At 32.6% G+C, this 26,140-nt stretch overlaps 1 protein-coding gene across 2 annotated transcripts in view; it reads left to right on the top strand.

Annotated features, from left to right (window-relative positions):
• The window catches only part of LOC145286136 (uncharacterized), a 539,596-nt gene that overhangs the window by 362,945 nt on the left and 150,511 nt on the right, over positions 1 to 26,140 (top strand). For both annotated transcript variants that reach the window (XM_080134856.1, XM_080134858.1), the window contains one exon: positions 10,222 to 10,362. In XM_080134856.1, coding sequence (XP_079990982.1) covers positions 10,222 to 10,362 — 141 coding nt within the window. The remainder of the gene's footprint in view (positions 1 to 10,221; positions 10,363 to 26,140) is intronic.

A 26,140-nucleotide genomic window follows, 5' to 3' on the forward strand; every position in this document is an offset into this window, starting at 1 on the left:
AGCGCTCAATCGCTTCGCAACTTCTTAAAACTTTTTATATCATCTATAAATTGTAATATCTCACACTTAACCACAGAGCTCGCCTGTCTATTTAATTTTATTGACTTTCAAACCTTAATTATTTCACATTAACCTCATTAAGAACAACTGCTGAATAGCTATTGCTTACGTCGTCGTCGTAATGCTCGCACAAAATCTTAACTACAACTTCCGTGCGGGCACCTGTTAATTTTGTTAAATAAATTAAAACATCTTTCAGTAACTCATTCTGGCTGGCTGAACGGTTCATGTTTTTTTCACATTTTATTTTCTAACTTCGGCTTTGGGTTCAATCCTACCAACTCCCCCCCCCCCCGGTTTCTTTTTTATTTAAGAGCACACACACCTCGAAACACCCGGGCAATGCCGAGTACCCCCACTAGTCTATATATATAAAAACGAAATGTGTGTATGTATGTTCGCTTTTTGTGTATGTCCAAGAAAGGCTTTTTTCAGAAAAGCGGTCAGTCGCCTCGCAACTTAAAACTTTTTATATCACATAGAAATTGTAATATCTCCGAGTTAACAACGGAGCTCGCCTGTCTATTTAATTTGCTCGACTTCAGGAAGATAAATATTCAACATTTGTCGCTCGCCGTGTGTGGATTAGTCTTTTTCCTATAATAAAACGACACTAATTCTGGCTGTATTTTCCGTCTACCGGCGGAAATGTCCGAAAGCAATCAGATTTAACGTGGAAATATTTTCCTTATATCAAACAATTGCTATTCAAATTGGACAAGGGGAGCTGGTCCCCCCCCCCCCCCACCCCACCAACATCTTGGGGAAACAAAAATAAAAAAAGCTTTCCGCAGTAAATAAAATACTATCTTGCAGTCAAAGTTGACTTCATTAAGTCATTAAAACGTGCACCTGCCAAATCTAAGTAATTAAATAAATTCAAACGTGTTTCCGTTAGTATCTCGCGGTGGGTCAATGGTTAAAGTTGCACACTTTTTTTTTTTTTTTCACACTTTAATTTCCAACTTCGCCTCAAGGGTTCAGGTTAGATCCTCATACTCACCTACCAAAACTTTTTTTTTTATTTTAACTCCCAAAGTTTTGATTTACCCAAAACCAGACACACCTCCAAACACCCGGCAACGCCGGGTACCCTTCGCTAGTAGGATATAAATCTATATATATATAAAAGCTAAAATGTATGTATGTGTGTTTGTATGTCTGCTACAAACTTTCGACATACTGAATAAAAATTCACAAACTTAGTTTCATATGAAAGCCCCATCCCTCGCCCGACAAATATCGAAAAATTGGCCAAAAACGTTAATTTTTTTCACCCTGAAATCAACACTTTTCTACAGTGAGGGGTCAGTAAAAACCGTCCTCTCATGACGAGATTGGTTCTACGCATGCGTCAGACGACGTCATAACCTGATTTAGTTTAAATATTTGAAGAACTGACACAATTTCTTGTGCATCGTGTTAGCTCAGTTGGTTAGAGCGTTGGGTCATTATCTAAACTTTTGGGTTCGAATCGTGGTGTGAGATGTCTTCTCTTTTTTTCCGATTTTTTAAATTTTAATATTGAGCAGGGTTATTTAAGCCATTTTTCACGTAACATTTGTTTTTCTGTTTGTTTTTTTTTACTTCGCTTATTCTTGTGTTTTCATTAACACCCTCCACCCCCAATTGACCACACACACCCAAAAACACCCGGGTACCCACCAATTTTTAAAATTTTAATATTGAAACAGGCTTATTTAAGCCATTTTTATGTGGGTTTTTTTTTTGGGGGGGGGGTATTTTTCAGATTTAAAAAAAAAAGTTTTAACGTTCGTTTTTCTGTTTTCTTTTTTGTTTTTGTTTTTCCGATTTTTACATTTACCATCATTCGTTTTCCTTACGTTAGTTTTTTTGTGTTTTTGTTTTGATTACCCCCCTCCACACACACACACGCATACCGACCAGGTTTGCTTAAAATTTTCGACAAAGGTGACAGATTTTCACAAGATTGATATCGTTTTGAAACTCGATTCTTCGAACGACAAATATCGAAAAATTGGCTAAAAACATTAATTCCTTCACCCTTAACTGGACACTTTTCTACAAAGAGGGGTCACTTTTTTTCGCCAATATTTTTGAAAGTCATCCCCTCTTTTCGATTGACTAGCCTTAATTTAAACCTTTACCACTTTTGGTTTGGCGACAGATGCGACAACAAAGATGTCAATTTTTTTATTTTATGTTCTTTTCCTCCTTCGCAGTACGGGTTCGAGCCTGCTTGAGCCTTAAGCCCCCCCCCCCCTTACTTTTTTGCTCAACACATACCTCCAAGCACCTGGACAATGCCAGGCACTCAGACTAATTAAAAATAAATGAAAATTGTGATTGTGGACTGATTTTTTGTTTTCTTTAGTCATTGGGTATAGTCATTGCCAGTGTATAAAATGTTATTTTATTTGTGAGCAGAATTTTAATGATTTTATTCTTTTGATCTTAATATGATCAAAAGAATAAAATCATTAAAATTCTGCTCACAAATAAAATAACATTTTATACAGGTATGATTTTAAAAAAATAAAAAAAAAATATTTTTTTATACTAATTTATAAAATAATTCTAATCTGAATTAAGTAAAACAAAATTTAAGTAAATTCGATATTCTCATATCTGAAAATTCATTAAATTTGTAAATAAAATAAAATTATTTCTAATATCTTCTATATAATAAAGTCGATTTTTCCTGTTTACATTAAGACATTATAGCTCTATAATCACAAATAATATGTAGAATTCGACTATGTTTAAGCTTTAGGTGTATTCTTCATGTGTGTTTTTGAAAATATGTCCATTTTGTTCACTTTCAGTAATTTCTAGATGTTTTCCGACTCACATGATTCTTCAAAAAAAAAAAAAGAAAAAAGGCATACAGGAAGTTGGAATAACTTTTACTCTTGTGTAAAAATCTACTACTACTACCACCTTACATCAAGAAATAATCTTCATAAGATACTTTTTCTTGCTACTGCTGTCATTATTTAATTTTTTCTGACTGATTATTCTCTCCTACTATACTTTTATCACTTACAGGTCGTTACCTTTTGCTTTTGTAGCAATTTGATTAACTATTCCAGAAATGATTTTGGTCTGGAATGACCAAATGGCCTAATTATTTATTAATGGGCTACATTCATTATTTGTTACTATCCACATGCATTTTTTAACTATTTTTCTACTAAGAGAATTTTTGTAACATAAACGTTCTTTCTCAGGTTCTGTTGGTACATTCGGTTATTTAGATTTGTGTTTTCATGTCTCTGTTGGCGTTTGCTTCTGCACTTCCTCCATCATATATATTTTCCTCTTTTAGAATACAAAAATACAATTAATGAACAAAAGTATAAAAGCTACATATTTATGGTCTTGAATTATGTAATATTATAAATAGAAAATCTAATCCTCTAACTAATCACTTCATTTGCTTTTGACAAAATATTATTAGATTTAATTTTATGGTTAAAGTATATTCCTGAGAAGGTTAAAATCCTTAGATTTAGCTATTTTGAGAAAATAATGAGGATTTTTAATTGAGAGATAATCCAAATAATTCGTGGGATTTTAAAATTCAGAATGCATTTTTTCTAAAAGTTTCCCTCATTCTAAAAATATGTTTGCAAGAAGAATTTGAAAACTTAGTTATAGCACTATAAGATTTTTTTTTAACAGAGTAATATTTTTTAAACAAATTATTCAGCAATAGTGTAAAAAATACTAAAAAATAAAATGGATGAATGCTGAAATAATGGTAAAAAAAAGGAACTTAAAGGATATTTTAGATGTCTATCTGCTGAAATATTTAAGAGAATTTGATCCGAGATATTCTGAGATTGTTACTGTGTGTGTGTGTATATATATATATATATATAGTTACATGTACTGCAAAGAAATTAAGATGATGCTCAATTAACATAAGAGCATGTAATAGGTGTTAATTTTAGTTTTACAGAAATTTGGATGATTGCAATTTCCTGTGTTCAGTCAAATTATGTCTCATTTGCTGCAGTCTAGGAAACCTAATGGTATTTAAATCCAATCATCCAAATTTGTATTTGAAATGCGTGCGAACACACACACACACACACACACACATTGAGATTTTCTTCATTAAAAGTTGAATTATTGATTGAATTATCGACTTACTAATGAGCTATAATAAATAGATAACTTCTGTTTTAGTTACATAAAATAAAATGGCTTTTATTATTAAAATAACTTCTGAAATCAAGCAATTTTTTTTTTTAGCATGGTGAATGAGGTCAGCAATATTTCTAATGGTTGCTTTACTAATAATAGATGTTTTTTAATAAAGTGAAGATAACGAGCAGTGTGAACAGATCATTAAAAATAAGTTGCCATTTATTCTTAGATGTATCATTACAGACTATTTTTACTTGACCAACGTTTTTGCTTATTGCCTATAATGGTACAGTAGTGGATAGTTTGCATCTACTGTTTAACTCTTCAATAAAACTAATCTTCCTGTGACAGTCAAGTAGAAAATAGTGAACAAGTTTATCCATGTATTATTTGCATTATTCAAACGACTGTTCTCATCTTGAGTGTCTCTTATTAAACTCGGGAATCTGCATGTATTTTGATTTTCCATGCAGATTCCCGAGTTTGAAAAGAGACACCTGAAAAAGGTCAGTGATTACATTGGCCAAAACGTGAAAATAACCAAGATGAGAACAGTAGTATGAATGATCAAAATAATACACATTATCAATTCTCCTCTCAAAAATCCAGAAACAACTTAATCAGTGTAAATTTAGAACTTATGCATTCATAGTCAATTTGTTTCAGGCGCAAATTATTTTGACGCCTTTGTATTACCATTGGTTAAAAAAAATAAAGTTATAGTATCCAGCATTAGTTTTTGTAGGGTAAGATATTATGTAGGGCATATGGTATAGTAAAATGATTTCTGGTAGGTGTGAATCCCCTCCCCCAAACCAAAATCAAAGTATGTTGAGTGTTATAATCAGAATTTATGTTCTTGAAATATTTCTGAGATCCACTTTTGCACTTTTCAAATTTAAAAACATTCTTTTGTTTCGTTTTTCTATCTATGATTTTACCATTCTATCATTGACTTAAATATTTAAAAAAAAACAAAAAAAGCAAAAACAAAGCTCAGCATCTCCTTTTACATATCTATCTATGAATGCCTATTCTTGAGTATAATATTCTGTATTAAACTTTACTGGAATCTTATATGTTGCTAACAAGAGTATTTGTCATTGGCCTGGATTAAATTTTGAGATGACTAAAATTTGAAAAACTCCAAACGATCTGGTGTTATAAATCATAGATATTGCAAGATTTTAAATAGAATACATCGATAAGATTTTTTCAGTGCCAAGCTTTAGTTATAAAATTGTGGTCTACCTGACAAAAAGTAATTTTTTTTGTATATTAGTATACATAGTGAGAATAAATCTTCATAACTTAAGGATACATTGTTATGTACATGGTTACATATTTAGGTGTATTACCTATTATATGAATTAACTGATATGATGTATAACTAGATTTAATATATTTGCTTTGAGCAACTGTAAGTGAAATTGCGCGGTCGCACAAAGAAGAGAAAACAAAGAATTTTTTTCCAAATGAATGCAATAAGAATATGAATAAAAGTAAAGAAATATTAATACTTTTTAAAAAATTAAAAAGAATAAAAGTATTAGATGATAAATTCAGGTTTGAAAAATTATTGGTTCTCATTTATAGCCAAAGGGAAAAATTTTCATGTGAAAATTCTATAAAAAAAACAACAAAAAAACGAATGGTTTTTATTTCATTAGAATTTAATTGCCCTGTTAATTTCAGGATAGAACTAAATTGTGTGTTTATAATCCATAGAAATTAAAATATAAATTAAATAATTGCATATTCCTTCTTGTCGACATTATTTTCGGCAAATACATTTACAGTTTAAGGTATACATGATGAATTTTAACATTAAGAATGCTTTAATATGAATGGTGTTTAAATGATTTAAAACTGTCTTGTTAGTGTTAGTCTCTCTTGCATGAATGCATTACTAAACTTAGTGTAAAATTCATGATAATTGGTTTCAAACTCTGTTTGAACTATTGGTGCCATGCTTTAGTTCAAACTCTTGTTTGGATATTTATTGCTGAAATAGAAAATCTATTGTCTTCATTGTATACAATTAATTGAACAGAAGTTTTTATTTTACTCATGTAGTGGGAAATTGTAGCCTTATGTCTTTCCTAACAGTATAAGAGTGTCAGTTAAGACAATAGGATAAATAGGGTTGGAGTTTGACATGAATTAGGTGAATCAAACATTCCCTTTTGATATTGTGTAATGAATATTTCTTGTAATGATGTAAAACAGCGTAGATCGTGTATATTTTGTTGTAGAGTGTGAAAAATAGAAACGATTTTAACAGGAATGAAATGTGCATATGTCACTTAAGAAGACTGAAGTTGACTGGAAGATGTGTAAACTTCTTGTCTATTATAGATGTTCTGTCAACAATATATATTAAAAAAAAATAGCACATTATTGGTGAGAAGCAATTATTCTTTTGTGTTTGGTCAGTTAAAATTGGTATATGGTATGACGTAGCAGATACATGTTTGGTCTTTTTTCCCCCTGTTTTGCTACAACTTTCACGTCATATTGCCATTAACATTTATCTCACCATTGTCTATGAGGATTATATCTTATGGAGATAATGCAAGTTGTGTGATTCAGCCATTAACTACAATAATATCAAAAGTTTGTATCAAAAATAAAGCATACACTGTATAATTTAGTGCATCAAATTGCACAAAATGACCCCAGGTAAGTCTTGAGACATGTTTAATTGCCTACTGATATACATGGAACAAATTATGCTCATGAATAAACCTATAACATGATTAGATATCTATATTGCAATGATTCCAGCACTTGACAGAGTTCATGCCATGGAGTTTTTATTATAAATTCATTTATATAGTTTGTTATAAAATAGAATATAAAAGTGTCAGATTGAAAAACAATTCTTAATTGCTATCTCTGTAAAGCCCATAGCTTTTTAGTAATTAAGATATTAAAAGCATTAATGTTCTAAATAAAATCTTTTTGTTTTCATGACCGTATACTTTTATTGTTTTTATGCATAGTTCTCAATTAAAAAATCATGACATCATTCTTAGATATTCAGTTATACTTGGAATATACTATTTAGATTCTAATTTTGCTTGTAACCCTGCACACTTCATCTATATATATAATGCTTTGATAGTAGGAAGCACAAATAATGTGAAGAATGACATGTGAGAATAATGGAATGATGTAAACAAGAGAGGGGAGAGATCTATCATGACATCGCAATGTATTTTTACTTTGTGAAATCTCTATTGACTCATTGTAAAACATGATTATTAACCGATGTCAAAGTTGAGAAATATTAAGTAATGTTAGAAATACTGACTTAATATTACCGGGTCCTTGGCCTATTGGATGGAAGCAAAGTATAGTGTCTGTCTTGATATTGCGTTTGATCTTTTTTTACTTTAACCAAGGAAAGAGAAATCCTTCTAGGCTGAAGTAATTTTAATTTTTATCCCAATTTAGAGTGCTCCTTTTTGAGAAGTTGTCTTTTCCCCACATTAAAAACTTTGTCTATGTATGTAGAGACAAGTAAATAGGGACACAACAGATCATGTATGGTTTAGTTGATTATAAACTAGTGTTGTACATTTTCTACTTAGTATTATATGTCTATGTATACTGTGAATTTATTCTGATCATTATATCTGTTTAATTAGTTTTAAATCTTTAAATGTGCAACAAAATTTATATAGACTTTTTTAATTCAAATTCTCATTCAAAATGTTTCACAAGATAATCAGTTTACTTGTAAAATAATCATTTTTTTGTGGAAGTCATAAAATCTAAAGCATATAACATTAACTCTGGCATAAAATAAGGCTTCATCATTCGTAGAAAATGCTTTTGTCATTATTTTTAATGCATAAAAAAGAAACTAAGCACACATCTAAAACTACTTCAAATTGATTTAAAAAGAGAAATTTTAATTAATCAAGATGGACTAACCACCAACAAAACTAATCATGCTTTTCTGGCCATCTCAGTTCTCTCAAGCATAAACTTAATTATAAGCATTTGCTTCCAACATTTATAAATCCTGCTTATAAATCTTACTAGTTAAAACTAGTTCATTTTTTTGCCATAAATGTTTATTTGATTTAAATCAGAAATGTATGCTGGTTTGGTTAATTCTTTTGTTTTCATCAGTTATTTTTATATATTTTGTTGAATCAACATCAAACAAAATTTCCAGCATTGTCTCCTAAGATAATAAATATTTGTCCTCCATCACTGCATATTACTTATTAAATACTTCAACACTCCATTATTTCTTTTCTTTAGTCTTTCTTTCACTTAGTCATTCCAGGTGGTTTTCATTTTGCCTCTTTCATCGAGTTGGTTTCTGACAGTTCTATTAATTCCTGTTAATTTATTTTTCATTTGCTTTGCTGTCCATTTTATATTTGTAAGACATATTGCTTTCGGGGTTTTGTTTTGACGCTGTTTCCCGTGATTTGTCAGTATGCTTTACTTTCATGATTTTTCGATTTCTTTTAAAATTGCTTACTGAGAATGACCTATTGTTTTGGCCATATTCTCTGTTGACTTTGTTCCTTGGAGTTTCAAGTGAAATGTCTCTTATTTAATATATGTTATAAAAAAAAGTAGAAAAATAGAACGAAGTTTTACCAAGCAATTTTTTTGCCCCCCCCTCCTCTCCAGTTGCTTTTTATTGAGTCCCACAGTAAAAGACCACTCGACACATGTATCACAAGTCTCCAACTGTTGTATTGATAGGGATTTCTTGATGATTCAAACTAGGCACAGTGCCACTTTGATGTAGGGAGCTACTATCATGGACATAATTTGCAGGGATGCTATGTCAAGAATTGAGCAGCTTCATAGTTTTGGTAGATTTGTTTTAATTTTTTATGGATTGGAAGAAAGTTTTCTCAGTGATAAGTTAATATTTTGCCAGGAATTAGTAAATTTTACTTTCCCCTTTTTTTTTCTTTTTTTTTCTCCTTTTCATTTTTGTCCTTGTGCCCCCCCCCCCCCCCGAATAATGGAGAATCATATTTTGTGGAATAAATCCCTAGCATTAAATCCATTCTTAATACAGTTCTTTGATATTGCTTAGGAAGATTTTGTCTGTTCCAGCTTCTTCCACGGAAACAAAACTAAAATAGCAACATCTAAAATCGTTTTATGCTTTGTGTTCTATTCATTCTATTTCCATTACTTTGTAAATTGACAGGTTGATTTACTGATGTCTACATTTCTGAAGGTGACTTATGTATATATGAAGAAGAAACTTCTTTTGTTGTATACTTATTTATCATTAGAGAATATAATATTCTTTGTAATTATCTATATCTGTTATTGCTGAAGATTTAGTATATGTCTGAAGTCTAAACTATACTATTACTTCTATCCATTACTAAGGGAGATTTAGTGTGTTTAAAGATGAAAACTATACTATTAGTATCTTTCAATGCTCAACTTAGAAAGGGAATTAATGTAATATTTGTTCTGTTGTCATAAGACCATTCTTCCCTTAACTTCTCCTTTGGGGATGATGTATCTTTTATGTTGCCACGATACTATCCTCTCAAGCATTATCTCATATCATTTGAGGGGGTAGGGTATGTTTGTCATATATATATACTAGCAAAAATAATCAAAATGTTGATATTAGATTACAATAGAACCCTGGGTTACGGCATTAAAAATTAGTAACAAAATACAGTACAGTATATAATACACATGTATATAATCAAATAACATAAATAACACAGTAAGGCAGGGCAAATACTGTAAACAAGAGCAGGAAAAACATTGTATTCCACATCGTAACCTGATAAAAACGAATCTTAGAGCCACCATAACTCAGGATTCTACTGTACCTAAAAATGATAATTTCAACACATAACTTTTTCTTTAGTGTTCATCTGATTAAAAATATAACTACTCATAGATTATTTTTTGACAACTATATATGGAAAGGATACATAAATGTTGAATTTAATCCAAATTCTGTTGACATTTTTATTTGGCTAATTTTGTCCCTCTTTTTGTGAATTTCAGAACAAGTTTTTAAGCTTATCTTTGGCTTTCAAAACTGATAAATTGACACTAAATCAGCGACTACAAATCCAGAAAAACTCACGGGATTTAGCAGAAGAAAACATTCAAAAGGAACTTAATAGTCTAAAAGAAGTCTCTGAGGTAAGTTTAAAAAAATACAAGAGATAATTTTTTTTGTATACTATTGGTTTAATAATAAAATTTATATATTGTTTCTAATTATTACTGAATTGTTTTAGACCATTATGTTTACATACGCATAACAGAACCCATTGTCCCGGCATTGTCCATGAATAATGAGGTAACAAAGATTCTTGTTTAAATCCCTGAAACCTTTTTTTTTTTTTACACGGTGATCATCACTTATTAAGGGCTGAAAGCCACTCAGGGATAAGGGTTATGCAAGTACATTACGTTAGTGTGGAGATTTGATGAAGTGTTTACTTAAGGGGGCGGTTCATTAGGAATTTGTTAACGTTGGACTTGAAGAAATCCAAGTTGTAGTCCGGTGGGAAGCAGGCAGACGGAACAGAGTTCCACAGGCGTGCAGTTCTAAGAAAGAAGCTTTGTTCATGGAGTCCGCGTTATGGTATTTTTAATTAAATCTTTTACTTTATCTAAATATCAATTTTCAAGTTATAAGTAAAAGAATGCCTTCTTTGCTATTTATTGATGCTTTGCATGAATGCAAACCCCCAAGATGTTATTATAATGGTTCAACTGAAATATATAAATAAAAATTTATATTTTTTATTAATTCAACCAAATTGTTTACAAATGAACTGAAATGCATCATGGTAGACTTTAATCTTTTATTGAAATTATTTTGTCCATTGTTGACCCTTGGATACAGTGTTAACATAATGTTGGCCTTAATTTATGAATTACTAGCAGCATTACTTGGCAGAGTGTGACATATCATCATCATATCCACTCAGCTATTCAAATATACTCTTCACCTAATGTTTATAGATTCATTTCATTGTGTGACATGTTAGAAAAGTGTTATTAGCTACTTTAAGGGGTACCTAGAGATGCAGAACTACTACCCGAGTGTCTCCCTTCAAACTCCTCGACTTAACATTCACAGGCAACATGAACTGGGACAAATATGTTGAAGACATTGCAAAAGCTGCTGCAAAGAAGGTGAGTTCCCTCTACTGTGCTAAAAAAATTACTGACACCTGAGAGTATCTTGTATGTCTATTAGGTTGGTGCAAAAATGTTGTTTTTTTTAGCAGATATATATCCGTAAAAAAAAACACGACATTATTTTTGTACCAATCTAATACGGAGCCACCATTTGCCCATGCATGGAGTATTGTTACCACATTTGGGCTGGTGCATCCACCATTAGTCTCTCTCCCTCTTTCTGCAGTGTTGCATCTGTGCCTGTTTAATGAAATGTGCTCTGATGAATCCATCATACTTGTACCCCCTTGACATATATACCCACAATAAACTTGTCTAGCAACAAAATCCTACCCCTTCACTGTAGAGGTCCCAAGATGCTAGAAAGCCTTCTATTCTAATTAGCTTTTATCCTTGGACTGCTAAACTTTGGAATTCCCCCCCCCCTGTTACCTACTTCCCTGATTGTACTCAAATGCATAAGTTTAAATGTAAACGAACATGTCACTCATCTCCTTGCATAGTCTCCTGTAAACATGGTCCCAAATAGTATTCCCTTACATCCAAGTGGTAATATGCCTTGTTTATGGTGAACATGGAAAAAAAAAAAAAAAAAAAAAATTTCATTATGTTCACATGCAAATTGTACATGTGAATATACTTATATTTAAGGTACACTTTTTAGTATGTTTTTGGTTTAGGGACAAACATGCACACAAACAGAGTATTCTCCTTTATTATGTGTGTATATATAATATATATTGTGAATTGAACTTTAAAAAAAACAAAAAAACAATATATACATATATGCTCAGAATATCATTGAGCATCAGACAAAAATTTAATAAATTTGGTATAGTACTATTTATATGATACTAGCTTGGGTGCCCGGCGTTGTCTGGGTGTTTGGAGGTGTGTGTTGAACAAAAAAAAAAAAGTAGTATGTAGGCAGGTTCCAACCCGTGCTGTGAAGGTGGAAAAGAAAGTGAAAGAAAATCTGACGTCTTAACCGATATCTCCATGATGCAACCGGAAGTCAAAAGCGTTGAAATTAACCGAAGTCAATCCAACGGTAACAATGACTTGCTAAAATATCGGTGAAAAAAATTGACCCCCTCCTTGTACAAAACGGTCAAGTTTAGGGTGAAGGAATTAATGTATTTGGCCAATTTTTCGATATTTATCATCCGAGACTTTGAACTTCAAAATGATACCAAACTTCTCAGGATCAGTTACATCTGTCGAAAGTTTTTGCAAGACATACAAACATTTACACATCCAGGTGATATTTATTTTATAGATTACTAGCGGTGGGGGGGGGGTACCCAGCGTTGCCCGGGTGTTTGGAGGTGTGTGTAGTTTTGGGTAAGTCAAAACACCTGGGTGTTTGTGTCCGGGGGTTGGGGGGGGGGGTAAAATAAAAATAAAAAAAGTTTTGGTAAGTATGAGGATTGAACCCGAACCTTTTGAGGCGAAGTTGGAAATTAAAGTGTGAAAAAAAAACGTGCGACGTTAACCATTGGGCCACCATGAAATACTAATGGAAACATGTTTGAATTTATTTAACTATTTAGAATTGGCAGGGGCACGTTTTAGTGACTTAATGAGGTCAACTTTGACTGCGGGACAGTATTTTTTTTTTTTTATTTTCCAAGATATTGGGGGGGGGAGACCAGCTCCCCATAACAAGGGGATTGTCCAAATTGAATAGCAATTGTCTGATATAAGGAAAATTTCCGCATTGATCAAAGCTGATTGCTTTCGGACATTTCCGGCGATCGCAACCAGAAAAATACTGCCAGAATTAGTGTCGCTTTTTTTATACGAAAAAGCCTAATCCACATGTGTTGAGCGAAAAATGTTGAATATTTATCTTTTCAAAGTTAAGCAAATTAAATAGACAGGCGACCTCCATTAACTCGTAGATATTATGATTTATATGTGATATAAAATGTTTTAAGGAGTTGTGAGCCGACCGACTGCTTCTCGGAAAAAAAGCCTTTTACAGACATACACAAAAAGCAAACATACATACATATATTTTCACTTTTATATTTATAAATTACTAGTGGAGGGTACCCGGTGTTGCCTGGGTGATTGGAGGTGTGTGTGGTTTTGGGTAAATCAAAACAAAAGAATAAAAAATCATTTTGGTAGGTAAGTAGGAAGAACTGAAGTCGAACGAAGCCTTGAGGCGCAGTTGGAAAATGATAAAGTGTGGAAAACAAAAACATACGACGTTAACCATTCGCCGACCAAGAAATAGTAACGGAAAGATGTTTGAATTGATAGGTGCCCGCAATAAAGTTAACACCGTTACTTCTATAAGTAACGGAGTTAACATTTACTGCGGGGCAGGTTTTTTTTTTTTTTTTAGTTTGTTTACTCAACTTTGGCTGGTTTTGTTTCCCCAAGATGTTGGGGAGAAACCAGCTCCCCATAAAAAGGGATTGTCCAAATTGAATAGCAGTCGTCTGATATAAGGAATTTTCCTCGCATTAAAGCTGATTGCTTACGTTCGCTTTTTATACAAAAAGGCCGAATCAACATGTAAGAAGCCAAAATAGTAATAATTTTGTAAAAGTCGCTGTAAATAAATCTAGACGTTCCCAAATCGTAGATATTATTATCTAGGGGGTATATGAACATTTCTAAGCGATAGTAATGACCCCAGGACCGTCAGCGAAAAAAGCCTTTTGGAGACATACAAAAATGCGCGCGCCGCATTTGCCTTTGATATATATAGAAGACTGCAGCACAGGATCTGAGGTGTGTTATAGGCCTATTACGTCTCCACTATGTCGATAATCGTACATCCTTATATTTTTCCTAGTGAGAGTCCACCCCCAAAATTGGTTAGAATCAATGGAAGTTGTAACACCTTTTCTCTCTATTAAATTCCTCCTACTCCTGCTATCACTTACCACCACTGAGGATGCGTCCACAAGGAACGGTATGAGGAAACACCGGTTTGGTATCGTAAAGGGTTATTTATGCCATTTTTCCTTTTTTTCTCTTTTTTCCGCTTCTCAAAACACGTCCATCAGCTTTTTCCCTCATTTATGCTTTCTGTTTTTCCCATTGAAAAAATTTGAAAATATGTATGCTTTTTCTTTATTAATGAATTTGTTACATGAAATGCATAAAAGTTTTCGCCAGGTTTGATGTTTACTTGTACAAATATCCTCAAAACAGGTACTCACTAAAAGGGACTCTTAAAATTTTACATCGGTACCGAGATTGCAAGTTTAGTTGTACACTTACCCTCAAAACAGGTACTAAAGGCAAGATCAGTTACTTTTCTACCAAAGTGGATAACTTTATAGTGTTTTCATTTAAAAACACAGCGTTTACCGCTACATTTGAAAATTACAAATGCCGGCAGAATGTGTTACACACGTTAAGTTTGGGAAAATGAGTTAACACTAAAAAACTGTACAAATTAATGTTGACTAACCACCGAACTGACGAAATATTACTTTTTTCAAGTACACATGAATTCATTCATAATTGTGAAATTATTCCAAATTGCAGAAATACAGTACAAACGCAACTGAAAAAATTATTCAAACGGTCCTTAGGAATATGTCAAATCAAGTGGTACTTATGCACTTATAATAGCATGCTATTTTTTTTTTCTTTTTTTAGTATTTTCATGTTAAATTTAAGTTTTACAATATCTTTTCGTTTTTATTACATTGTTAGGTGAAAGTACAGAATAACCGAAAATTAAATGATTTTTTGTAAAACTTGTGGAGAATGCTGTTTTGTGGTTGCTGTAAAAAAGGAACGAAAATTTAAATTTCGTTTAGATTCGATACATTTTTACATTCCATCCAACTCCTTCACATTCGACATATCAATTTTTATAGAGTTTGAGGTATGCTGACAAGGTTAGAGGCGTCTATTCAGAAAGCCGTTCTTAACATAGGGGGGTTGAGGTGTTTATTTGTTGTATGCATACCCAAAAACAAAAGTTGACATTTTAAATGTGAACAGCGAGTTGGACTTATGTAAAAACAATATAAAAAAAAAACACATACCAAAAAGGTATACCAAATTGACTTTTTTCGTTTAAAAATTATTTCGTTTTTGTTAGGTCAATCGCCCACCCCACCAACAATATATATATATATATATATATATATATATATATATATATATATATATATAATAAAATGATTATTCATATCTATAAATTCAAGTTTTACAATATCTTTTTTTGTTTATTAAATTGTTAGGTGAAACTACGGAGTAGTTACAAAACCCCCTCCAGCCTGGTAACATAAGTGCATAAGTACCAATAAAGTGATTTTTAATATCCTATTCAGCTAAATTCATAACAAGCGGCAATTAAATGAATGGTTTATTTTATTGTCGCTAAACCATAATCATGTGATTAAAATTTTAGATGTCCTGGGCATGACGTTAAACTGCGACCACTGATGCTACCAGATCAGGCTGTCTAGTGGCTCCTTGAAACGAAATGCACCGACACTAAATTTCTGTTTTTGTTTTCTATTCTCTTTTGTAAAACTTAATTGGGTTCTGCAAAAACAAAAACAACAGCCCACTTCCCCTTACTTTTTTTTTTCCTTCCCTACTTCCCAACTCCATCAGTGGGGCATTAGAATACACCGACTGTCCCCCTGTAGAGAGTAAAAGCCTCTCAAAGGGGCCACCTGTTGGCCGTGAGTGGCGACCCGTAATGACTCAGAAAAGGATCCTGGTGGCTGAGCAACTGATATCTAGAGAAATTAAAGATATCAATTGCAACACTCCACTGTGGCCTCGTACAAGGCTAGACGGGCGGTTGGAGGGGCCCGATCCGATCAATCGGCTAGTTACGTCAAGCCCTAACACATCTTTTCTATCAATTTCCTCTAAACCGTAACAAATACAGTTCTACCCTATAAAACTATAAACTATATACATATTTTCCCTTCTTTTCCATGTGTTAGAAGGTGGTGGCTAGGGTCAAATATGCCAAATGATTAAAGTCATGACATGGCTGTATAGTGGCGGAAGTTACCACAAATGACTTGGATTGTGTAACTAAAGGATTACGGGTACTCATGGCTCCCATTTGGAACATGTATACTGTTTATGTAGCCCTGGCATGACGAGGTGAATGGGTTTCCCCATTAACATGCCCCAATATTGGACTCCGAGGTGGGTGGGGAGCATAAACAATGAATTTAAAATATATACGTGGGCAACTATAAAAACTCCAAGCACCAACACATCGACTCAGATAGTTCAGATAGTGAACTATATCAAACATCCTGAAAATTTATTGTACTGGAATCTACCGAAGAAACCAAAATAACTGACTTATCACCGTTTATTATACATAAAATTATATCAGTATATATTACCCCAAAATATGTAAAAACTTTAAAAAATAAAACCTTACTGGTGGAAGTGGAAAGAGAAAAACATGCCACTTTTCTCCTAGGAATGAAAACTTTCCACAACATAAATATTAAAACTTATCCACACAAGAATCTAAATACATCCAAAGGTGTAGTAAAATCGAAAGACTTCTCAATGTGCACTACTGAAGAGCTAACAAAAGAACTTAAAAACCAAGGAGTAATAAACGTTAAAAGAATTGCAATAAAAAAAGAGAATCAGACTATACATACGAACACTTATATTATGCAGTGCGATAGACCTACTATCCCAAAAGAAATCCAAATTGGGTTCAACATTGAAAAAGTTGAACCCTTTATACCAAACCCACTTCGGTGCTTTAAATGGTAGAAGTTTGCCCAAACTTCTGCCATTTAAAGCACCACACAGGTCACCAATACGTCTTCCCGTGATGACAAAAACACACTTGAAAAACAAAAAATACATCTACCAAAAAACAAAATAATATAAAGAAATTACCACAAGCAGAAGCCACTACTAATACTACAAATAGATTTACAGAATTAGAAGACATGGAAACTGAAGTTACTCCTCAAACCAAAAAAAAAATCATCATGAATTACAAGATAATCCAATGGAATTGCCGTGGACTGAAGGCAAATTACAATGAAATTTTATTGTTGCAAACCAAATTTAATCCTTTGGTTATTTGTCTTCAAGAAACCTTCCTTAAGAATGAGGACAATTTGAATATAAAACACTATCAACAATATAACTACATTCATAATACAGGACTTAGAGCCTCTGGTGGTGTATCCGTATTCATTAAAAATAACATACCCCAGAGCCAAATTGAATTAAAAACAAATTTGCAAGTGGTTGCCATAAGAGCAACTCTACACAAACCGATAAGCATTTGTTCTTTATACATACCTCCACATGAACAAATAGATGAAAATGAATTGAACTTAATAGAGCAAATACCCATACCCTTTATTTTCTTAGGGGACATAAATAGTTACAATACCTTATAGGGATGCAAGGAAACAGATAGGAAGGGAAAAAAAAATTGAAAATCTGATAAATAAAAATAATCTATGCTTGTTCAACCAAAAAGAAGCCACTCACATCAATCCAACAAATGAATCGCTTAGTTCGCTTGATTTAACTATATGTGACCCTTCCACTTATCTGGATTTTTCTTGGAGTGTATTCGATGATGCCTGTGGTAGTGATCACTATCCAATCATTCTCAAAAGCCATGAAAAAATATTTGAACATCCATCAAGATGGAAACTTAACAAAGTCAACTGGGAAATATTCAAGAATCTCTTCTCAGAACAATTGACAGAAAACAACATCGATACAATCGAAACATTTATACAAACATTAATATTAATAGGAGAAGAGTGCATTCGCAAAAACACTACTTCAGGAAAAAAGAATAGACCCTGGTTTAACAAAGAATGTAAAGAATCAATAAATCTACGAAAAGCAGCATTAAGAAAATTTAATAAACAATCAATAACAAGCAACTTAATTGAATACAAATTGCATAGAACAAAATCATGCAGAATAATAAAGAAAACCACAAAAAGAATGCTGGCAAGAATATGTCAGCAAGATCAATGTTTCAACTAAACCAAAGACGGTTTGGGAAATGGTTAAAAAAAATTTCTGGAAAACATAACCCGATACCAATTAAACATCTTTTTACTGAAAATACCAAAATAACAGAAACTAAAGCTATAGCGAACAAATTAGCCAAAACATTTTCAGAGAACTCTTCAAAAAACTATAACAAAGAATTCCAAACCATCAAAAAAAAAAATATCGAACAGTACAAGCTAAACTTCAATTCCAAAAACCTTGAAGAATATAATAAACCTTTTTCAATAAGACAATTGGAAAATTCCATAAACAAATCCCACAACACAGCCGTAGGACCAGATGAGGTCCACTATAGTTTTTTGAAAATACTTCCAAAAACTTCATTGGAACTTTTACTAAAAATCTACAATGACATCTGGATTAAAAAGAAGTTCCCAGAATCTTGGAAACATACGACTATTCCAATACCAAAACCAGGAAAAGATTCTTCAGATCCTGGAAATTATCGACCAATTTCACTAATAAGTTGTATGTGCAAAACATTAGAGAAAATGGTAAATCATCGCCTAATTTGGTATTTAGAAACAAACTAATAACCAATGCGCAGTGTGGTTATCGTAAAAATCGTGGATGTCTTGACCATTTGGTCAACAGAATGCTATGACAGAGAAACCTTCATAAGAGGAGAACACGCCACAACTGTCTTTTTCGATCTAGAAAAAGCTTACGATACTACCTGGAAATTCGGAATTATGAAAGACCTATTTGACTTTGGACTTAAAGGTAGACTTCCTGAATTTATTAAAAAATTTTTAACGAACAGAACCTTCAAGGTATGCATAGGGTCTACTCTAAGCGATATAAATAAATAGGAAGAAGGCGTGCCACAGGGAAGTATATTATCAACAACCCTATTTAATATAAAAATCAACAACATAGTAAAGGAACTTGACATAAATAGAACATTGTACGTGGATGATTGCTCTATAAGCTATCGTTCCAAGCACATCCATACTATTGAAAGAAAATTGCAATACAGCATAAACAAAATGAATAAATGGGCAAAAGAAAATGGTTTTAAATTTTCAAAAAATAAAACCAAATGCATATATTTTTGTAATCAACACAAATTACACAATGATCCCAAATTACAACTCGATGGAGAAGATATCCCCTTTGTTGATGAATACAAGTTTTTAGGAATGATTTTTGATAAAAAACTAAATTTTATTCCTCACATAAACTATGTTAAAAAAAATGTAATAAAACACTGCAACTTCTACGTGTTGTGGCCCATACGAATTACGAATTGGGGGTATGACAGGCAGACCTTGTTAAACCTGTACAGATCCCTAATTTGATGTAAAATTGACAGCTATATATACCAAGGAGCAAGAAAATCTTACGTTAAAATTTTAAATCCCATTTACCGCGCAAGACTGAGACTTGCACTGGGAGCTTTCAGAACATCTCCAGTAGAAAGTTTGTATGCCGAAGCAAATGAGCCTCCACCTAACCTCACATATAACAAATTAGCACTGCATACTATACAAAATTGAAGGCAGATCCCGACAATCCTGCACACGACTGCACTTTTTACCCCAAATATAAACATTTATTTCAAAAAAAAAAAAAAAAGCCATTAAAACATTCGGTCTATGAATGGAACCTATTATTGAAGAAGCAGAGATCCCGATAACACAAATTCATAAAACATTTACTCCTACATTACCTCCCTGGAACATTATAGTACTGATAAAAGACATAATTACAAAAAAAACAAAAAAAACAACTCATCCTATAAACTTCAAAGAAAAATTTAGAGAAATCACAGAAAAATACCCTGGACACATCTGTATTTATACAGATGGATCCAAAGAAAACAACACATCAACCAGTGCAGCCATAATCAACAAAAATACCAAAATGCCTCCCAAAAAGCTGTTCAATTTTCACTGCAGAAATTACTGCTCTAAATCTAGCTCTAGACCTAATCAAAGAAAATAAAACCGCAAACTTCATCATCGTCTCCGATTCTCAATCTGTCATCACAGCAGTTAAAAGTAAATAACCCCCTTATTGCAAACCTACTCACAAATTTCTAGCAACTAAAAAACGAAATCATACTCTGTTGGGTCCCCAGCCACATTGGCATACAGGGCAATGAACTAGCCGACACAGCAGCAAAGGCAGCCCATAACCAATTTATCGACCCCACTTTCAAAATCCCATATACAGACATCAAAAGAAACATCAATATATATATCCAAGATAAGTGGCAGTCCTATTGGAATAACTTCCCAAATAAAAAACTTTTCCGAATTATGCCCAAATTAACAAAACATGAACATCAAAAAACAAACAGAAAACAAAATGTCATTTCTTAGAATAGGTCACACACAGCTAACACATTCTTACCTCCTAAAAGGAGAAACTCAACCGGAATGTATTCCCTGTAAAGCACCACTTACTGTAAAACATCTACTGACTGAATGCATAGATCTTTCACAAATCAGGAAAAAAACACTACAAAGAAATAGATCTTCAAAAAATCTTCTAAAAGAACAATACCGGAAAAATTTTATCTTACATCAAAGAAATGGGACTCTTCCAAAAAATATAACCCTAAAAAACCTTATATTCTGCAAAAACAAAAACAATCTGCCTTTTCCCACTTTTTCATCCTCCTATTTTCGCCTTCTCTTTCTATCTCCCCCACTTACTGAATGGTTTTCAAACTTAAAATGCACTGATCAATAATACTGTAACCCTTTTCCCCCTCCCATTGCAAAACCCAATCATATTCTGCAAAGCAGAGAACAAAAAATGACAAAATCCACTATAAAACAACCAAACCAAAAGCTACAAACTAACGATTAAAAATACAAGGAGCTTGAAGATTAAAAATCTCATATAAAATAACTGGATACAATATCGAATACTATTCCCAAAATAACGGATTCGGCATTAAATAACCCACAAAGGGTTGATATGCCGTTATAGAAAAAAAAAAAAAATTTTTAGCAGACTAAAAATTGGGAGACATGAGGGTCAGGAAAACCTGAAATAGTAATTCGAGCAGGTACGCATGGAAAAATTACTAGAAATAAGTTTTGTTTTAGTAAGGATAATGAAATAGTAATTTGTTCTTTCCTGGTAAATGCACGCTGAAATAAAGTGCAGCAAAAACAATAATAATAATACTAAATATTAAACAAACAAATAAATAACTAATTGACGTTTCATTTCATTTCGAGTTCCAGTTTTTATGTTTGATGGACGCAAAGTATTTTTTATGGTAATTGGGCCAGGGTATTCCTGTTGTCATATTTACAAAAAAAAACAAAAAAAACCCCTCAAACTCAAAAAAGATAAAAATCATAAAAATAATATTTTAAAAAACTTTTCTTTTTTTTTTTTTTTTAAAACTCCTGAGTGTTATGTTTGTAATCGATGAGATTAACGTGATAAAAGAAAAACCAGGTGTCCCGTGTGGATTTCAGAAAGGTGGGGTGCATTTCTTTTTCATTTACACTAAGCCACAACAACGCGTGGCCGGGTACAGCTATTAGTAAATAAAAACAAAACTCGGATTTAGACTATATAACAAACACAACACAGCTTGAAAATAAAGCAAAAATTTGATTTAATAAAGTTTTCAACTTTGATATTTTTGTGAAATACAAAACCCTATATTAAGCCCATCACATTGATGAGTGACCCTTTTCATTTAAGATAGAGATGTTTTTGGATGTAGAGACACACATTAACTTGAAAATGATCAACATTAAAAAAGATATTACTAGGTAATCTGGAAAAAAGACAGTAACACAAGAAAAAGAATTATATATTTATAAAGAAACAAGATGAAATTTGGTTCACATCCGAATTAAAAAAAAAAAAATGAAAAAAAACTAAAGAAGTAATCACAAGTTGAAAATGAAGGAAATTTGGCTATATTTACCCATTATAACACACGAATCTAGTTGATTGATGAGACCTACTATAAAATGCTATTTATTGCTGGAGCAGTAGCATAAATTCCCTACTAAGTGAGCAAACAACAAAAGTTATCTTGCTTTCTTAGCAGTCAATACTTTGCGATAAATAACTTACCTTGTAATCATTGTTTATTGGCCGTTTTTGACTGGTAGCTTTTTCCCCATTTGGGGTTTGAGATAATGTTCAGTTCTCCAGAGAGAATGCACATCATTTCAAAGCTTTCCTATAACTTTCTTCTTTGCACCTTGCCCCCACCTCCTGGCATTTTAGACATTGACTATATATATGGCACAATTACATTGACACACCAGTTTTCACAAGATCATCGAAGTTAAGCAACAATGAGTCTGGCCAGTACCAGATGGGTGACCATTTGGGAATATTCAGTTGTGCTCTCCACTTATCTTGGCATTGTTTCCAGTTGTCCTGGACATATACTTGCATCTGAAATTAAACAGTGCCGACTCAGGAGAGGTGTGGTTGGAGATTGTGCAACTCTTGTCACAATAATTTTATGTGCAGACACCCTTCAGTGAGTATCCATAGTCTGACAAGACTGGATGGAATTTTTTTTATATATATAGACTGAAACATATCCTTGAATAGATGAGTTTCTAAAGAGTAAATCGACAAATGAAATGAGTGAATTTTTGCTAGTTTATAAAAGGGCAACTAATTTTTATAACCTGTTAAGAAAACTGAAAAAATATAAAGTTATGAAACGGAAGGAAATTAGTTTATACTAACTGCATCTGTTTAATTTTTCATCACCTTTTAACTGTTGCATATACAAAAAGTTTTTTTTATTTTCATGGATTTAAACTTTATATATCTATTTTTAACCAAAATTCTTGTTAGACATAACTACTGTCATGATTAGAATGAAGAATGCAACCTCTTGCTCGCAGAAGAGATATTGTGAATCTATCTCTGATCTCTTGTTTTCATGGCAAGTGCCCAATCGAGCTTTAAACGGTGGTCTCCCCTCCAACAAAATAATCACAAACACTCGTTTAGCTAGAACTACTATCAACAATTTCCCCCACTCTCTATCTGTGTCTAAATCTTAACGTAAATTCCATGAACAAAGTTTCTTTCCTGCCCACCTGTGAAACTCTGTGCTGCAGATCTGCTTTCCAGCTAACTACAATATGGTCATTTTAAATTCCAATGTAAACAAGTTCTTGTTAAATAAAATCAAATTCTACCTAATTTCCACCACTACTGATCATTACAATGTTATCTTACTGACCACATTACACACATTGACCCTTATCCTCAAGTGGCCTCTAGACCTTGGTAAATGATGACTTCCTTGGAAAAAAAAAAAAAAGTTTGCACAAACCTTTAACCTATATAAATAGACAAATAGAATGAAATATTTGTCTGCTACAGACTAAACTACTGATTAGATTAAAAAAGAAAAAATCTTGGCATGTAGATAGTATATGATTCTGGGAGTATCCTTGCTATTTAAACAGGATTGCGGAATTTGAAGTTATAAGGTCCAACTCCTCAATCTCTGCAAATAGAGACCCCTAGAATTCCAAAATATCTGACTCTGTTCCATTATTTTAAAATGTTCCAATATTCGGACTGTTTATTTTTTGGAGATTAAAATATCAGATTCCTATAATTTTTTGCAACTCCGACTATTTCCAAAATCTCTGACTCTGCAACCTGTTATTTAAGGTTGACTTAGATCAATGAAGAAAAATATGAAAAATAAAAATATCAAAGAAGTAATATGAAAGTGAGACTCCAGTCAAAAAGTTAAATGTATATTTTTTTAATGTAGGCCAAACATAAAAATGTTGAATGTGCAGGATCAGAACCCATCTCCGTTCTGGCATGCAGATAGGATATGACTCTGGAAGTATCCTTGGCTATTTAAACAGGGTTGCGGAGTTTGTAGTTATGGTTTTCTTTCATAAAAAATAGATGATGCTTCACCATTGTTTACACTCGTAATTTATTTAGATATATTACGTAAGTATTCATATAAAATCATAGAATTAGTAATATAATTTTTCATATAAATTATCATTTCTAATTACCTGGAAAAAGAAATCTACCTATCATTGACTTTTTATTATAGAATGGAGAATTTCAGATGTGAGGATAAGTCAGGTTGTTGTCTAACTTGCTATTTGCTTTTTCACTTCTCCTCACCACTTGAAATGATTTCGTCTGAGAGCTAGAAATAAGGCGCATATTTTAATTAACATTTTATATGAATGGATGAAAACATATTTATTATACAAATAAATACACATTGGACCTTATAGTGTGGAGAATTATGATCTGTTACAGTAAAGTCCAGTATAATAAAGCCTTTTTCTTCATGTTAAAGCCATTTTTCAGTGGTAGCATTTGTTGTGGAAAAACCTGTAACACTAAAATGTTTTTGTGCTTGGCTAATCCAATTATACATGGGATCACAAAACTCAACACACAAAAATTATATCCTGACAATCATTAATCAAAACTTAATAAAAACGAATTTTATTTTTACTAGCTGTTGTTTTCTCATTGCTGAGTTAACAGAACATTGTAATAAGTATACAATAGAACATTAATTAGGGTAACTGTATTTTAATTAGACTGTCAGTTTAGTTTGTATTAATCATTATGCTTATCAACAATTATATAGCTAATAAAGACTTTCTGAAGCTAATAAAAAAGACTGTTATAGCCTTGTTAAAGGGTTACAAGGAAAACAACGCCAAAATAAAGTAACATGTATTGCAAAGCATACAATAGGTTGGTTGTTCGTCATAGTCAACGAATGACTTTGGTTGGTCCAGTGGATATCGACTGGTTATTTATTTGTTTCCCATGAAACAAAATGTGGCGCAAGGTCGGTTTAATGTGGGAAATAACCAGCTCCCCTCAAAAGGGGGCACTCTGCAAAAATAAAATTGCCTTAGTATAGGAGGGTTCCCCCTCCATTGGCTAAGTTTAAGTGCAGCATCTATGCAGACACCACACTTCAGTGACCAGCCCAGTACAAGTACCGGGTGTCAGCTGACACCTTACGGCTTAATCTTTTGGTATTTATTGAGATTGGAATAGTCTAGTTCTGCCATAACACCCATCTCCCAAGCTGATAACGCCTGATGGTGTATCAGTATTTTTTCCTCTTTGCGTGAACCATGAACACTGAACAGCTCTGTGGTTTTCCTTTTCCTACCCAAACATCGTCGTTCTGGTGTGATTTGGGAGTCTCAATATCAAACCTGCCGTAGACGGTTTCAAAAGCCTCTACTTCTTGGAGGATTCATTGTTCAGGGCAAAATTTTTTTTTTTTTGCCCTTCAAGAAAAACGTTTTATTGCCATTTTCTTGTGTATTAATCGTGAGAATTTAATAAAACAATTGATTACTTGCATGGGTAGACTCTGCCACAAGTAATTAAGGGTCAATAAACCTCATGTACGACCCCGCTTGTAATAATCCATCAGACAAGGGCGATATTGTCCCAGAGGTTTCCACTAGTGTTGTTACCCTGATGAACTGTCTGTTTTGAAAAGGTGCCAGGTAAAATGGTCTGGCAGTTCTTCCATATTGTGGAAAAAGTTTGAGTGCTATTAAATTAAAGCCTCATTGATCTCTTGAATTTCTTGGGTTCAATTCTTCCAAGTAATACTCAAGCATGGATCCCACTAGTTATAAACTTCCTGGCTTTGATAGCACAAAACTTGATGGCATTATATATATATATATATATATATATATATATATATATATATATATATATATATATATAAAATATAACTCATTCTCTTTGAAGATATTTT

This window comes from Euprymna scolopes, chromosome 10, assembly GCF_053919585.1.
Source record: "Euprymna scolopes isolate OS-2025 chromosome 10, ASM5391958v1, whole genome shotgun sequence".
Classification (NCBI taxonomy): domain Eukaryota; kingdom Metazoa; phylum Mollusca; class Cephalopoda; order Sepiida; family Sepiolidae; genus Euprymna; species Euprymna scolopes.